Raw genomic sequence first — 16,246 nt, forward strand, 5'->3', positions numbered from 1 at the left:
AATTTACTGCCAGGAGCCTTTGTAGACAATGTGCGTCCCATCAATCAATAGTCATCCGTCATTCTCGCTGTGTATGAATGCAGCAGCCGAGACATTTATCGAAAGGGGGAAAGGTGTGTCCTTGCAAAACCAAATTATCTGATTGAAAATCTGATCATGTCGTTGCTCCGTCCACGAAAGTACATTTTCTTATTTAAGAAATATGAATGAATGAATCAATCAGTTTAATTTAAAGTATAGAGTCACCACGAGGCATGGTCCCAAATCAATTTACAATAGGATAAAATATGCAGCAGACAGAAAGAATAAGAAAAAATTAAAATAAAACAACCATTTTAAAAAAACATCAAAGTCAAAGGGGATGTTTGAATATGATAAATAATAACAATTGAAATAAAACTATCACATTAAAATCATGAGTGATGAGTCATTAGCTGCTGCCTCCATGGTCAAGTAAAGTGCTTCAGAATGCACGACTGCCAATGGCTGCTAGACAACTTGCCCCTAAAACTTTCTTACTGAACAAAATTAATTTCAGATATTTCCAGCTTCTTTCTTAAAATGCAAAATCAATTTTTATACAAGACATTGGGGTCTTCTTCATAACTTATTAAAAATCTTATTATGTGCTCCTCTGTGGCAAGTTTCACAGTTAACCAGCTCAAAAAGAAGTATATTGTGTAATGTCTATTTTATTTTTGAGTTTGATTGTTGCAGGCTATCAAGCAGTGGTTGCCGCTTGCTCTCCAGGCTTCCTTTTAGCCAAATTTTGGTTTCCATGCCCTGGTTACTTGCAGAGATGGTGGCGAGCTGCACTGTAAACACAAATCCACTTCAAAACTTCCCCTCAGAAACCCATGAGTGACATGATTTCCGCTTTGTCCCCAAGTATCTACAGTTTATGGGCTAAAATTCCAGGACGCAGAAATTACATTTCCTTCAGGCTCTCCATGTATTTCTCTGTAAATGAACCCCTGTAGAGTCCTAATCCCAACTTCTGGCTCCACGGTTCCAGAGTTTAAATAAATCTAGACCACTGTGACCGACCCGTGAGTGAGTCAGCGTGCTGGTAGCCAGATGGAATAACTCTCCCCGTCTGCAGTCTGCAACTACAGCAGCAACAGGAAACAAGATGACATGTAGACACGAAGAGATGGAGCAGGATTCACCTCAAAATGTAGAACTAAAATGTGGACTTTATCCTCACATGTAGTTTGGGTTTGATTAGTAGCAGTCAAAAACTATTTATGGTTGGAATGGTAATGGAGTAAGAAACAGTATGTAAAAGTATTCTTGCCTTTGTTTAAAAAGAGGAAAGTTTTGAAATGCAACAAAGATCCCAAGGCTGGAATCAAACCGGGGACGTTGTGGTTATATGACACGTGCTGTAACCATTCAGCTACCAAGGGATGCCATAAAGTTGTTTTATTAAGTCGTTGGAATAACAAATATTATCAACAAAGTGCAAATGGTTTTAAAAGTCTCCTACTTTCTGTTTGAATGACTCTGGTCTTGATGTCGTCCCACCCTGAAATTATTTTCTGTTTTCTTTGAGTGTTTCCTCTTTTTTTTTAGGTCTCTCAAAAACAAAGAAAATTAGCCTTTTTGTTGTGTCCTTGTGTTTGTGTACGTGCACGTGCATGAGCAAGTGTTTTTTTTTTTGGTTTTTTTTTAAGTGTCTGTGCGTGTGAGAGTGTGGTGATCACAGTCTGCCATTGTTGAGTAATGTCCAATTAAGGCCCACAGTGCGGCAGGTAATCTGGCTGGGGTGTGCGGAGGGAGACGAGGGAGGGGAGGGGGGGGATAAGTGGAGGCTTTGGCTTGGTGATGATTTGGGTTGATTATCTGCACTAATTGGGCCAGCCAAGTAGCGGAGCAGTGGTTGAAACCTGCAGTCTCACCTCTCATTAAAAAGATCTAATGATGAGTCTCCGGCTCTTCTGACCAGAGGAGCGGGTGGCCGTGTCGGTCGCTAGTTAGCGGGCTGTCCCTGAGGACACGCGGCCTAAAACAACCTACGCTGTTGTTACACTTTGGACACAGTTGCAGAGGTGGGAGTAGGATTGCTACAGTTAAGAAATTATCTGACAATATGTTGCTGTCAAGTGTTAAAAAGAATAGGGTACCATTTGTTGTTCTTGAAAACACAAAAGAATGCTTGAAAGGTAGGAGGTGTGGATTGTTAATGAATGCAGTCATCAGTCAAAATAGATTTTAGCTCTAAATCCAAATGCTTTTGCATGTACTAATTATTTTGAATGACACTGTTACTGATTGTTAGCTGCTTTTCCCTCCTACCTCGAAACAAGTAAACTCTGAAGAGGTTAAAAACATAGATTTCAGTTTGAGGTTAAACACAAAGATTTAGAAAACGTAAACACATGCAAACTAGTGTAAAGTTTTTAGGCCTTCTGCAGACCTTTGCCCCACATCTTGACAATGTTTTATAGTGGAGCTGCTTGTTTGCTTTGTTTTGTTTCTTACACCTTAAACTTGCCAAGATTAACCCGAGGATTTTACTGGAAAGCATCATTTCCACGCAGAGACTTGCGGATGTTACAAGCGATGGGACAGGAAACTAACAGCAACTGGAGGGTCCATGTGGTTGGATTAAGCTAATGGAAAACAGCGCACCATATGTGTGACTGAAGGATTTACACTGACATAATTGTTTCAAAGATGTTCTTCATGTTCAATATTTAGAGGGATGATATAAAATGCAACTGTCAGTCACATAACTGAGCCTGTAAACTGCCCCGAGGACCAAATACTTTTACAGTGAGCCAAACTGATAAGAAATGTGTTGAAAACTATTATTGACATTGTTTAGTTTTTCCTTCCTCTCTCATCCCTGCTTTTATTTAGCCTGTAAAACTAAATATTTCCCATGCTTTAATGTCTTAAGAATGCTGTTTATTTTGTGAGTGTGTGTGTGTGTGTGTGTGTTAATCATAAATGTCACTGTATGTGTGTGACTGCTTGTACTTCCACGATATATTTACGCAAGTTTGTGCCTGTGCTCATGAAATGTGTAGCTGTCCTGACTGTTAGGGACCGTATTTATGAGATGGAGCTTTATGCGCTCCATGTTACAAAGGGAGGAAATGAAACTTCCTCATGTCTCAGACAGTGTGCAGCATGTAGTCTGCTGCTCTAATCCCTCACCTGCTCCACATTACCAAATCCCTATTACCTGCAGCCCACCTAATCTTGGGATGTAGTTTCTGTCAGGTAGGATTAATAACACCCCACTGTGGCCTGAGTGTTTGAATCTGTGCGTATGTGTTTTGTATCTGTTTAAGTGTGTCCACTCGCCCCCCTACACACCCCACCCCCCCACTCCCCACTCCTCCTCCCCCTTCACCTCCCTTCTTTATTAACCACGTTGTAATTTATGGTTGTAGTTCATCGACGGACGGCTGGCCAAATTGAACGCAGGCCGCGGCTTCTCTGACGTGTTTGAAGAAGAGATCACAGAGGGGGGCTTCTGTGGAAGTGAGTAGTGCTAGACCTGTCTATCAATTAGCCACATTGTATTTATTTGCCATATTTTATGCGACAGGCTGCGGTTAGTGTGTCAAGCAAGATATAAAAGCAGTGCACAAAACAAGCACAAACCTTCAAAGCTATGAAAATGAAAAGAGCCTTTCACTGTCTAAATGAATTGTACATCACTCTAACAAATGAACGTACAAAAAGTTTACTAAATAAGTAATACATTAATTTAGAATGTGGTAAATTAAAGAGATGGGGAGCAATCAATACAGCATTGTATCCTGATAGTTTGTGCAGCAATATTTTATCAATACATAGACACCAAGCACATATTTTTCTTTATATAAAACATTAATATTTGCAAAAACAAATTAAACTTTTGGCAGCCTGATAGAAGAATAAAATCTGTTGCTTTTTCAGTCCACTTGATTCATTTTTCTGTTTTAAAAATGATTAAAGTGAGATGAATAGATGGAAAACTTTATCTTATCGATTAAACAGATGTTGACAATTTTCCTTTGGGGACATAAATGCAGTTGAAAAAAGGTTATAAATAACAATATATGCTATCTCAACACAGCATATCACAAACGTTTAAAATGATATTGTATTGTGACATAAGTATTGTGGTAAAATAACGTATCGTGAGGCGTCTGGTGCCTCCCACCCAGAGTAAATTATATACATGTATCATACTGTAGTGTTGAATGTTAAAACATTTTTGGTCTTGAAATTCTTATTGTTTGAGTCACGTTTTAGGGCTGTTGTTAAATTCCTCATGAACACACCTGTGACGACATAAGGCACTTTAAAAACAAATGCACAAACAAACTGTCTCTGGAAGAACGCAATTGATTAAAAACGACAAGTGACTCTGTAGTCGTCCTAAAATGCTGCTCCTCAAGGTGAATTGGTTAATTTTTTATACTTGACATCCATCTTGACTGTCATTTGTTGTAAAAAAAAATCTTTATTGGAGCTGATACAAAGGTTGCTTGTAAATCCGATCGCATGTGGCAAAAGAAGATTGACGAAAGAATTAGTAACGTTTTGGCAGGATTCAGTGGAGACTGTGTGAGCCACATCACAAGTTTCAAGTCCCACAGGAGCGCTCAGACAAATTATATCATGTTGATCAAAAACACTTCAGGTTTGAGTTGTATTTACATGACAAGACAAAAGAAACGACATCCAGATGTTGCAGCTAAATATCCGTCACATCATTTATTGTGAATTCTGATCCTGACCCAAACCCACACTGTCAGCTGCGATTCTGTTCTTTTCTCTTTCTAACGTTTGAGAGCCAATCCTGGATACCACAGAAAAAAATCTACCCTTTAAAACAGCCCTCCATTCTGTCCTCACAACTCCTTTATATCCAGTTACTCATACTTTTTACATTCTCAATAAATATTTTGCTTATTAATTATATAACAAAAGGGAGAGAAGAAGAAAACAAATATTTCCAAAGACTTCTAGCGCTACATTAATGTATGTTATACAATTTTTTATCAATCACATTGCCTGTTACTGTCACCATGTTTGGTCAACATTGAAATAATTTTGTCTACATTTTTTCAATTGCTCAATAACGTGCGAGTGTGTGCAGCTATGAGACTGTGTCACAGCGTAATATACATAGTTACCTTTGCTTTGCAATGTTAATACACCGCTATCGAGTGCAAAATGATTAATTCATATTCTCTGTGTTTTATACATCCCTCCAGGTAATTCAAGGTCTTACCAGCAATGGATGCACACTGTGAAGGTATTCACAGAATGTCCTGCATATCATACCTAAATGCTTTTATCTGTGGCTTTTTTAATGTTTCACTCATTTCATTCGCAAGTTATATTTAATTGAAGGTGTGATTGACACGACTCAGTGTTTGAAGTCCTGGTGTTGCCTTTGGAATGAAGGTGGTGGTGGGGGGGATCTGCCTGAATGTACAGACCCAGCTCGAGTGCAGTTTGGTGTGTGTGAAGCGGCGCGTGCAGCAGGACAGTGGAGACAGACAGGGAGGGAGACAGAAGTGATTTGACGTGACAAGACGTCCTCCGACATGACATGTTGATCTGGCAGCAAACACAGGCGTTACTCCGCTGAACCGACCCAAGAACATAGATCTCTCCCTCCTTCTTCATCTTCCTGTCTCTTTCCTCCTCTCCTTTTCTTCCCGTATCTCTCCGTCTCTTTATCTCCCTCCCTCCCTCGTTTCATCTCTGTCACAGCCCCCCCTCTGTCTCCCTCCCTCTTTCTCTGTCTCTTACTGAGTATCTCTCCCTCACCCTCCCTCTCTCCCCACGCCGTCAGCTAAGGCTGAATTAGTTCTCTAGAGTGCTCTTCAAAGGTTTGTTAAAGTTCACATTTCCTGACTGACAGGGATCTATAAGAGGGGCCTTCACCTCGGCCTCTCTCCTCCTCTCCCTCTGCCGACTTCTGAAACGCTGTCTGCCATTTACTCTGTTTAGCCGTTTAGCCGACGCTTTGTGCTTACACTAAAGACCAAACAGAGAAAAAGAGTGAGACGCCGAAGGAGAGATGCAGCAACTCTGAGAGCGAGAAAAGAAGACAGGCACAGAGAGATATTGGGTGCCATAATGTCAGTCTGCAGAACTCAAAGTAGAAATCAATCACGCACAGTCCCTTCCATCGCTGTTTTAGGCTGCTTCTAAATAAAAACCTCCTGAACGCTTTGAATCATGCAGTCTATCATGGCTCAGCGATACGATACTTTGCCTGGTGTCACCATTTGTACTGTGAAGTTGCATTACAATACTATTTACAGCTGCACAGGGAGTTTGGGTCGTGTTTGATATTGAAAATTACTCCTTTGTGAGTACTGTGGGAGTCCAGTGATGTGGTAGAAATAATTATCATGATATTGGTAAGGATATAATGCATCACAGTGTGTCAAATATCACATACAAAATCAAACTTATTGTTCAAGCATGCTCTGAGTCATTCATGGTGAAATTTTGATTTTATTATGTCAAAAGAAACTCGCCTATAATGCCTCTGAGTGACTTACTAATAATTTTCTGTGTCTGTTATTACAGAGAGGAGGAGCACTCATCAACACAGCTGTGACAAAAGTAAGTTCTCTTGCAAAAAAACGGTCAAATGAATTAATGCACTGTTTTATATGTACATAACTTGAAACATCAAGTCCTGAAAATCGCACTGAAACGCACCTCAGATGACATTTCGCAGGTTGTTTTGCGGAAATTAATCTGTGAATATATAATCATTTAAAAACTTGTCTGTTTTGGAATTGTCAGTGGAAGGACTGGAAGCACTGTTCATGATGTTTGATGAGCAGTACCATGTCGTTATGTGCTGTACAATAGGTGGTCAGGGTGCCCTTTCATGTTATCGCCTCCTGTTAGTGTGCGAGGCTCTCTTATCCAGCCTTTTGTCTCCGTGTTTTTGCCACAGGGATCAAAGCATTTCTTGATGTTACATGAAACCAGAACAGAATGTTAATGCAACATGTTTTGATTAGTAATCCGTGTGTGTGTGTGTGTGTGTGTGTGTGTGTGTGTGTGTGTGTGTGTGTTTGTGTGTTGTTTTTCCTCCTAGGCCAAGAGTCATGCCAAGAGGGGCATCCGGGACTTTAAGGGCAGACTCAAAGCGAGGGTGAGCAGCACGGACCTTCACACCTCTCAGACACACGCGCACACGCTTGTAGAAACACACACACACACACACACACACACACACACACACACACACACACACACATTCTGTTCTGAGGCACACAGATACAGTAGACACACACCCCCCTCATAGAAACAGACAGGAAGGCTGCTTTACATGGAGTGTGTGATTCTGACGCCGGGCCCTTTAATGACTGTTGAAGCCTGCTTAGCGCTTTGTTCAGGGCTGTACATTTTTAACCAACGCCCCTCTGGCTATGGCCTGTCATGTCATCCGAGCCCCGGCCCCTCTTTCTCTTTTATTGTCTGCATATTTCATCAGTGAGCCTGTGATTTCCTCAAAGCTAATGTAACGAGGTGTATGTTTCCATAAGCCTGATGGATTTGATAAGGCAATAGCAGTTTGATCTGTCAGTGGGAAACTGAGCAGAGAGGGCACTGATGATGAACATGAGGAGTACGCAGTGTTCTGCAGCATACGTGTGTGCGTGTGTGCATGTGTGTGTGTGCACAAACACACAGTACAGGCAAACAGAGGTGTTGAAATCTATTTGATTTGAAGTTAAACAGATTTTCCTGCACGTTCATAAATGAATTCACAAATACACAAATGAATTCAAGTTCTCACGATCACACTTAATCTGCAGTGCATTTATGTTGCTGCCAGCCACAGATGTCTACACAGAGACCTCAGTGCACAAACATATTGAAATTAAGCTAATCACTGATGGTTACCTTGAATTTAATTGTTATAACCTTGTAAAGGATGTTTTAAAGGGTACGGCTGGTGATATTTAACATATCTACTGTTATTAAAAAGTCCCATGAAAAGACCAAAACCAACAATACGTTGCTACCTCTCCCGACTTCAATACCATGTCAGTGGCTCTTAGATCCAAACTAACTTGTTCCTGTTGAAGAGTTCAATCTGTAAAGGCAGGTCATGTGTACACACTCTAAAATACTGCATTTGTAAGGGACTATTTTCAGCCATGAGTATTCACAGTAACAAGGTAAACAGTGCCCGTGTTCATCGTAACGAAGGAACACGATATGTCACTGATGCGTTTATTAGTTTTTGAACAGTACCTTTAGATCTATGGCACAGATGAATTAGCGATACCAGACTATAAATACACAATATTTGTTAGTAGGATCAATTAAACATCTCATGGTGTTTGTTGGCAGTAAAAAAATACAGAGTTTCTCCAGACTGATCCTTAACTTTTACAAATGTCACTGAGAAATAGCAACAAACTGGACAAAGAGCATCACTGCTTTAGTCGAGTAATCTCTTTCAGTCTTTCACTTGAAATGCATTACCTTAAACGAGGGAGTAACACATCGAATGTGTTGTGATTTACTCATTTTACAACACAAATCATTTGAGATTTACATTCATCATTTCTCTCTCAGGAAGAAGAAGAAGAGGGGATGATGGTCTGCGCGGGGTCTCCCACCAGCACCAAGAGCCTGTCTCCAAGGAGACTGCAGAAGATGAGACGGGTATGACACACACACAGATGCACATCAGTAAATGAGTTAACTACATGTTCACTGACTGATCACACCAGAGCTCAGCTTTCACTTGACCGACATGGATGCAGTCTTCCACTTCTGTGCTCTTTCCGTCCACTTCTCGCTCTCATTTCTTTATTTCTTCCTCTCTCCATCCTCGCGCTCTGTTTTTTTTTTTTTTTTTTGTATCTCCATCCCTCCTCCTCTGTTTCTCTCCCTCTCTGTCTCTGTCTCTTTCTCTCCCCACTTTCTCTGTCTTGTAACAGCTCTTGGAAGTACAGTAGTTTGTCAGGGTGCCAAATGTAATGATAAGCATTTTTTTTTCTCACAACGTATCATGTTGTACATTCAGTATTTTCCTCTGAACAGCGCGGACAGTAGAAGCAACTCATCTGCTGGTCAGCATTTCCTCTGAAGAATTTGCTTGTGCACCATAAGTGGATTGCACATGTTTTTTTTCTTTGTTGTGTGCAGAGCTGGCATACAATGTGCAAGCACATGCACACTCACAAAATACACATTCATCAATAAATGTATCATCAGAGGGAAAAAAATGTTAGAAAATGATAAGACACTGTAGTGTAAATGGAAACGTGCACATATAGTTTTTGGTGTAGGAATATAAGTTTATTGTAATTTAAATTGTACAGTATTAAACACATGCATACAGCCTCGGGTTATGAGTTATATCTCCTATCTTATATCTATACCTCTGTTCTCAGCTGCAGCTTTTCCACTTCTTATTGCTAAATAAAAAAAAACACCAAGTGGACTCCCAATTCTGTCTTAAAAAAAAAAATACAAAAAAACATGCCTGCATGCACACACTGACATTTTGGTCACAGTCATGTAAGAGTGTGATTAGGAGAGGTTGTGCTGTCTCTAATTAGCGTTGTGTTTCCTGTGTGTGTGATGAGGCTGGAAAGTCTTAGCGCAGAGGAAGGTGTGACGGCCGGGGAGAGGAGAGGAACGGCAATTAGGGCTTTTCTAAAGGCCTCCTCGGACACCCTCCCCCCCAGCTAGCGCACACACAAAGACGGGCCCAACCCAGCACACACACAGATTAACAGTTAACATGCAATTGATGTGCGCACACACCCACAAACACGCATGCACGCCACATTCAGGATATATACACACGCTCACACCCCTGTCCCTGCCACTGAGGCCTGTTCATTGCCACAATAACGGGTCCCCGGAGACCGCTGGAGGAGGGACACACAGGACACAGGGTAGCATGTCCCACAGCTCTGCTTTTGTGATTGTTTGTGTTTATATATATCTATATATAATTCATTAGCTTCTCTTAAATGCTCTTCCAATTCTTCTCTGTTCACATTGCCCATCTTAGCATTACTTCCAAACCCAGGTATATTAGTATATTACCCGGACCTCAACACATTAAAGACACAAACCCCAGGAGGAGAGTGCACTCTGACATCTCAGGATTTTTTTCCTTGTCAACTGAAACTAAGACTGAAAATTGAGAAGCCCAAGAAAGCCTTGATAATTTATGGCCTGTCAGTGTGCAGTAACCCCTGAAAGATTGAAACTCTTCACAACAGTATATTTTTACTGGAAATAGTTGCTTCCCTCAGTGTTTTGTTGTTAGCTTGGTTTATATTTATATCCATATTAAAGCGCATTACTTGGAAACTCAAAATGGAAGCTGAAAAAAGAACTAATTCTCAGACAAAAAGTTTTTTATATCCAGTTCAGAAAAAAAATTTTTTTTTCCCTTGTTTGTTTATTCAAGGCTACTGGAAAATGATTCAGCTAGTACATACTGAAATAAAGACTCTTTTTAGGTGTTTTTCTTATTCTTATAGCTACACTGTATGGTAGCCATTTATTTACTGTTTAAAGCACACCAGATTTACATTTTAGTCAGTTCAAAAGCATGTTGGAGGAATACACATCTATTGTTCTTGCTCTCTCTTATCTCTCTGTCTCTCACCTTTCTATCTGTGTTTTACTTTATATTGCTTCCTATGAAATCTTGATACCATGCTCTGCCTGCAACTGTCTTGACCAGGTGTTCCTTGCACAAGAAATTGCTCTCAGTGGGACTAACCTGGTTAAATAAAGGTTAAGTAAAAAGCAAAAAAAGGAAACATGCCTTTATCCTTATACTTTCTCTCTTCTGGAGCCCACAGACACCTAAAGCAGTACCTAGTTGTATTTCTAACTCTTCCTTAATTGAAATATGTCCCTCTCTGTCCTGTCTTTGTCCACACAGTCTCAACATTGCAATGACAGGCTTTAGTTTTCAATCCTAAAATGTTATTTTGCTGAAATAGAATAAGAAAATCTCACTTTCTTGAATTGACATTGTTCCCCGTTTATGTCAGTGATGGCAGACTAATTATTAGAAACACCTTTCAGTGTAACACTTCAACACAGCACAACAACAGCTCCAAAAATGTCCATCAAGTTGATTCAGCACTTCTCTAAAACAGTTCAACAAAAACTCACCATTATAACCCTCATAAAGATAGTAATCTGCTGTAGGTGTACCTAATAAACTGGCTATTGAGTGTACATCAAAGCTAGGACAATGTTTCTGCTTACTGAACAATATTCATGCCTTATCAAAAGCAGCCAACTTCATTGATATAAGATATTCATATTTACTCCCCTTGAAGACTTTTGCATTGTGTCCTTACAGTACATAAACTAACAGCCTTTGTCCTTTCCACGTGTCCACACCTCTGACCGAGTGACCGCTAAAGCCTCATTCACCTGCTAATATAAATTCAGAAACATGCTGTCATCTGGCGCTCCAAAAAATGTGATCTGATTAAAGACATTCCATCTTCCTGTATGAAAGAAGAAAGCTGATACATTTTTATCATTCATCATCTTCTTTTTTTTTGTCGTCTTGTAAACCCCTCTATGTCTGTCCTTGAAATGAAATGAATGATCCTGGAGAAGCTTCCTTTAATTAATCATAGCAAAAATAATCAGAGTTATGAAATTCATATTCCATTTGATCAGCCAACACATGTACCAAAGTAAAAAGTGCTGCTGTCATTTGCGTACATATTTCAGCCGTTATCTGGCAATGTGGGTGATGCACAGTGTTGGGTGAGCTTGTTGATTAAGAATGTAGGAGTAATCCTTTCGTTTGACAAAAACAAGACTGAATTGGACCGCTGACTTCTTGTCTGATACAACAAACAGCAACCATTGTTCTGGCTCCTGTATGGTTTGGTGTGTGTGTGTTTGTTTTTGTTTTTTTAGATTCTGTATATCTGGTTTGTGTGTGTGTTTTATGTGGTGTTGTGCTGTAAGCATCTGCAAACAGAGTGTGTGTCTGTACCTCAGCCCTTTTGTACACGAGCATGTATTTGATTGTGTGTACTGTATGTCGCACAAACACGCATGCATTTAGCAGTTTGCCTCAGGTTGGAGACAACAGAATGACAGCTGTTAAGAGAGCAGAGGAGCGTAGAGGTTGGGACAGTGTTGTGGACAATGACTGCCAGCAGGCTTGTGGCCGGGCTCAGCCCCAGGCTCTGGACTCTTCACCTGGCGAGGCAGGAGAGATGCCAGCCTGGAAAACCACCACATAGCCCAGGGTGGAGGGGAAACAGGGAGCTGACAGAGATGTAAAGCAGAGGAACAAAGTCACACCGATACTTCAGTGTGTACACGCTGCAGTGTGTGTATGCATGGGTGGATGTGTTTGTGGGGAGACAGCTTCTTGTGTTCATGGCCAGTGGACACATATGTGCGCTGTACACATGACTTGTGAAGTGTCTGTGATGTAACGTGTACACTTGTGTGGTTATGATTTAAGGATCATTTGTCTCTGAGTTCAAACATGCTTCTGCTAATATGTATTTTTAGTGCAGTAACACTTAAGTTGAAGTATTGCTCATAAAGCATCACATAGACAATGTGTGTGCATTATGTTCACATGATTGAAAATGCTATAGTATGAACAATATGCAAAAGCAATACTTTCTGGGTAAACAGAATAGCTAATAACTATTTCACAGCCTATTCTTGTGCTGTAGATTATAGAGCATGCAGTTTGTGTGTGTTATAACTCATAATAATGAATTTTATGACGTAATTGTAAATGGAAAATAGCTCAAATACGCTCATAGTATTCTTGCAAGATTAATATTGTGGATAAATATTGTTAGACGAATAGTTAGGATGCATTACGGTGAACTTTAAGTACAGTGGCTCTGTCCATCTGTGTGTTTGTGTGTCTACACGGTTATTTGTATGCGTTTGTAGTCTCCACTTCGTTTAGTTTCTCCCCACTTCAGAGACCGACCGGCTTCCTCGCTGAAACCAAAGTGCCATCTCCTGGCAGCTTCAAAGTACTGCACTGCGCCCATTCACAGAAAGACAACTGGTGATTTTTTTTTTACTGGATGAGTTTAGTTTCGTCTAACAGAATGAGCATAATGCACATTTTCCTTCTTTTATATGGCTTCGTTTTTAAGCGAAAGGGAAGTGGGCTTTCAGCAACAGCCAGTTGGACAGACGAGCAGTGGATCTTGCCTCAAACGCTATTTTTTTTTATTTATTTTTTTTTGCATGTGTTTTTTTTTTTTTGTTTTTTTTTTTTGAGTGAGCAGCTCTTAAACAGACTTGGCCGTACTTCTGCAAAGGCTCTGCTTCTCCCCAAGGTTTGTTTGCATTTTACCGGCATCTCTTTACATACACTGCCAAGCTGTGAGATCAGTGCCCACTCAGAAATACCATATGAAATGTATAATGTAAGACTGGCTATTAAAGTCCGCTAGGCGTTTGGCCCTGTCACAGAGAGGCATAGTTGTTCCGCATAACTGGTCATGCAGGGAAGGAAGGCAAGAGGAGGGGAAAGTTTGTTTCTCCAAATGCAGCTACTAAAATGGATGGTGATGACTATTTTCCCCTCATAACCACAGAAATGAAATGTAATTTGTTATATCAAATCCGAGGCCCCTTAGATGTATTTCATACCTTTGCTTATTGCATTAGGAGTGAAGGCCAGGGCATGAAGGGTTAGAGTGAAGGATAAGTTAGTCATGTTTACGATTGCACCCTCATTTGCTCACAATCCATGACTGTAAAGGCTCGTGAGTGGATGTGTATTTGTTGCTTTTTATGTCTGAATCCTGAGCCGGTGCTAATCAGGATTCTTTCACTTCCTTCGCCAGGTACTCGGGAACTTGGATCAAAGTAAAAAAGATTACAAAATAATATAAAAATAATTAAGAAGCGTTTCCCTCAGGGTAAAGGATGTCAAATCTTAGCCTTGATTTGAGCAACAAGAGGATTTTCTTCCTCGTTCCAAAATACTGGAGCTAGTTTTACCGAAACAACCTGACCACTTTTATTATTTTCCATGACTTCTCCTCCTCTGCTGTGTCTCCTCCTGACTCCTTCGCTCTCCCTGCGATCTGTGCAGTCTCACTCGTGGCGACGTGGTGGAGAGGAAGGGGAAGCGAGAGGCAGACAGACAGAAACGGTGACATCTGTCACTGACAGCAGAGTGATGGAGGGAGAAAATCGGAGACAGGGAGGCATGGAGGGGAGAATCACTTTTTCATTTCCACCTTTCAGCTTCCCATTAGCCGACAGCGAGAAGCTAATGAAGGAGCAGTATGATAATCTGTTGTTCTGCTATTTCATGCTTCCCCCCTGTCCTGTCAGGCCTGGGGAGGTACGGGATTGTGGCAGAGCTGTCGCAGCTTCAACACGGGACCTGTTTGCACTGGTTGAGAATATCTCATTGTGAATGTCTAAATTTGAACAGTCTATATTTTTTTTATTGTTGTTTATTCTGCATTGACATTTAATTTTAGATCTCAGACTTAACTGATGCTGCTGATTTTGACAGCTTTTGAGGAGCTGCAATATTATGTTGAGTAAGTGACTGACAAAAGCATATTTTGTATCTCACATTACCAGTAAAATGGACGGAATATGTCAGCCATTAAAAGAAAAAAATCCTTCTGTCGTAAAATGCTTGGTTGTTGTAAATAGTTTAATCTTAACTGCCGCACTAAAGGGTCACAGTGAAGAGAGGGAATGACAAATTGATAAAGCCGTGAAGTGAGGTACCATCCAGTTACTGCTCCCTATGGAACTTCCTTTTGTAGACGGCACCGACGCTGTAACAGAGATCAGAGGGCCAGGCTTCATGACCTGTGTCTGGTTGTGTTTGGGTTCACCTTGCTTTAATAAACACCTAGACACAGAGAGGGGCCCCCGCTTCCCTAAACACAGCCCCCTTGCGCAAACGCACAGTCTAAATAACTGCACGCGTCGTGAACACACAGCGTCACGTGTTTGCAGCGTTTGTGTGTAAGCGTTTCCGTCCAAACCCCACCCTCCTCAAGTGTCTCACAGGTGCATCTCCGCTCTGCTGGCCCGCTTTGGCTGGCTGGCATGTCGGCCTGGCCCCAGATTTACTGCCCTGACACAGGAATCCATTAAAGGCTGTTTAGGGATCCCAGGCCTGAGCCCCTCTGAAATTTCTTTCATTATAGCTCCAAGCTACCATGGAAGGGGAGCGGCTAGGCCAATCAGCAGTGCCACCACATGTGTTCGTGTTTAGCCCGATGGCTGAGAGGCTTAAGTGGCTACTGCACACATCTCCTCCGCTGACTTTTATGGAGAAAATGGCACTTTAACTCTTTGTGGGGTTTTTTGTAATAGTGTGCGTATGTGACTGAGTGTGTGTATACGTGGGTGTGTATGTCTCCCCTGGCCGAACACAGGGCCCTAAATGAGGCCAGGCCAGCCACACGTGACATTCCGCCTGTCTGGCTGGCACTGTGTCGGCTAATCAAGACCGGCTTGGTTCACGGTTTCAATACTTACCCCCTCCTCCCCCCATTCCCATCATTCTTTGGGGCTTTGAGGAATCTTTCCTCACCTCTCGATATTTCCTTCCTTCCCTTTTTCATTAGCTCCCTTCCTCCTCCTTTTGCCCTTGTGTTCAGTTTTTCTTTTGCCTTTCATATTAAGTGCTTCTTGCTGTTACTCACCTTCGTGTTTCTGATTTTCCCCGCAACACAACCACAACACACGCACACAAACACTACAGTCTTCACTCCTTAAACACACCCCCTGTGCTCTGCTCACTTTTAGGGTTGTAAAGAGGCTTTTTCTCAGTGTTTGGGCTTTGATAATGTGGCTAACGTGAGTTTACAGAGAGAAAAGCTGAGAAGTCAGAGAGGTGGAGCTTAGCCCATATTAAAATAAAACAGGGAAAACATTGCAGTGCCCTGCAATGCTAACTGTACCCCATGAGTGCTTATGTGTGTGTACAAAAACACACAATACTGAAGGACAATTTGAGATATATCACCAAAAGAGCAGGCACAGGAGGTGTGCAGCGATATGTAAGAAGGTAAATGGGCAAAATGGAAAGAGTGTAAATTAGAAAGTGAGAGATAGTGTTAACATAAGCGAACGTGCAGTGAGAGAGGAACATGTGCGTCGTAGTGGAAGGCATGTTAATAAGTGGCCTGGGGCAGATTCGGGCTCCCATGGGGAGAGTCCTGCCCTGCTCCGTAAAGCTTCTGTCTCTTCTTTAACCCGCCCATTAAATATGGTACAC

General features: G+C 41.3%; 1 protein-coding gene across 2 annotated transcripts in view; it reads left to right on the top strand.

Moving 5' to 3' along the window:
• Positions 1–16,246, top strand: part of dennd1b (DENN/MADD domain containing 1B) — a 116,512-nt gene that overhangs the window by 93,196 nt on the left and 7,070 nt on the right. For both annotated transcript variants that reach the window (XM_050054253.1, XM_050054254.1), the window contains 5 exons: positions 3,405–3,495; positions 5,223–5,263; positions 6,556–6,591; positions 7,079–7,135; positions 8,572–8,661. In XM_050054253.1, the coding sequence (XP_049910210.1) occupies positions 3,405–3,495; positions 5,223–5,263; positions 6,556–6,591; positions 7,079–7,135; positions 8,572–8,661 (315 nt within the window). The remainder of the gene's footprint in view (positions 1–3,404; positions 3,496–5,222; positions 5,264–6,555; positions 6,592–7,078; positions 7,136–8,571; positions 8,662–16,246) is intronic.

Source organism: Epinephelus moara, chromosome 10, assembly GCF_006386435.1.
Source record: "Epinephelus moara isolate mb chromosome 10, YSFRI_EMoa_1.0, whole genome shotgun sequence".
Classification (NCBI taxonomy): domain Eukaryota; kingdom Metazoa; phylum Chordata; class Actinopteri; order Perciformes; family Serranidae; genus Epinephelus; species Epinephelus moara.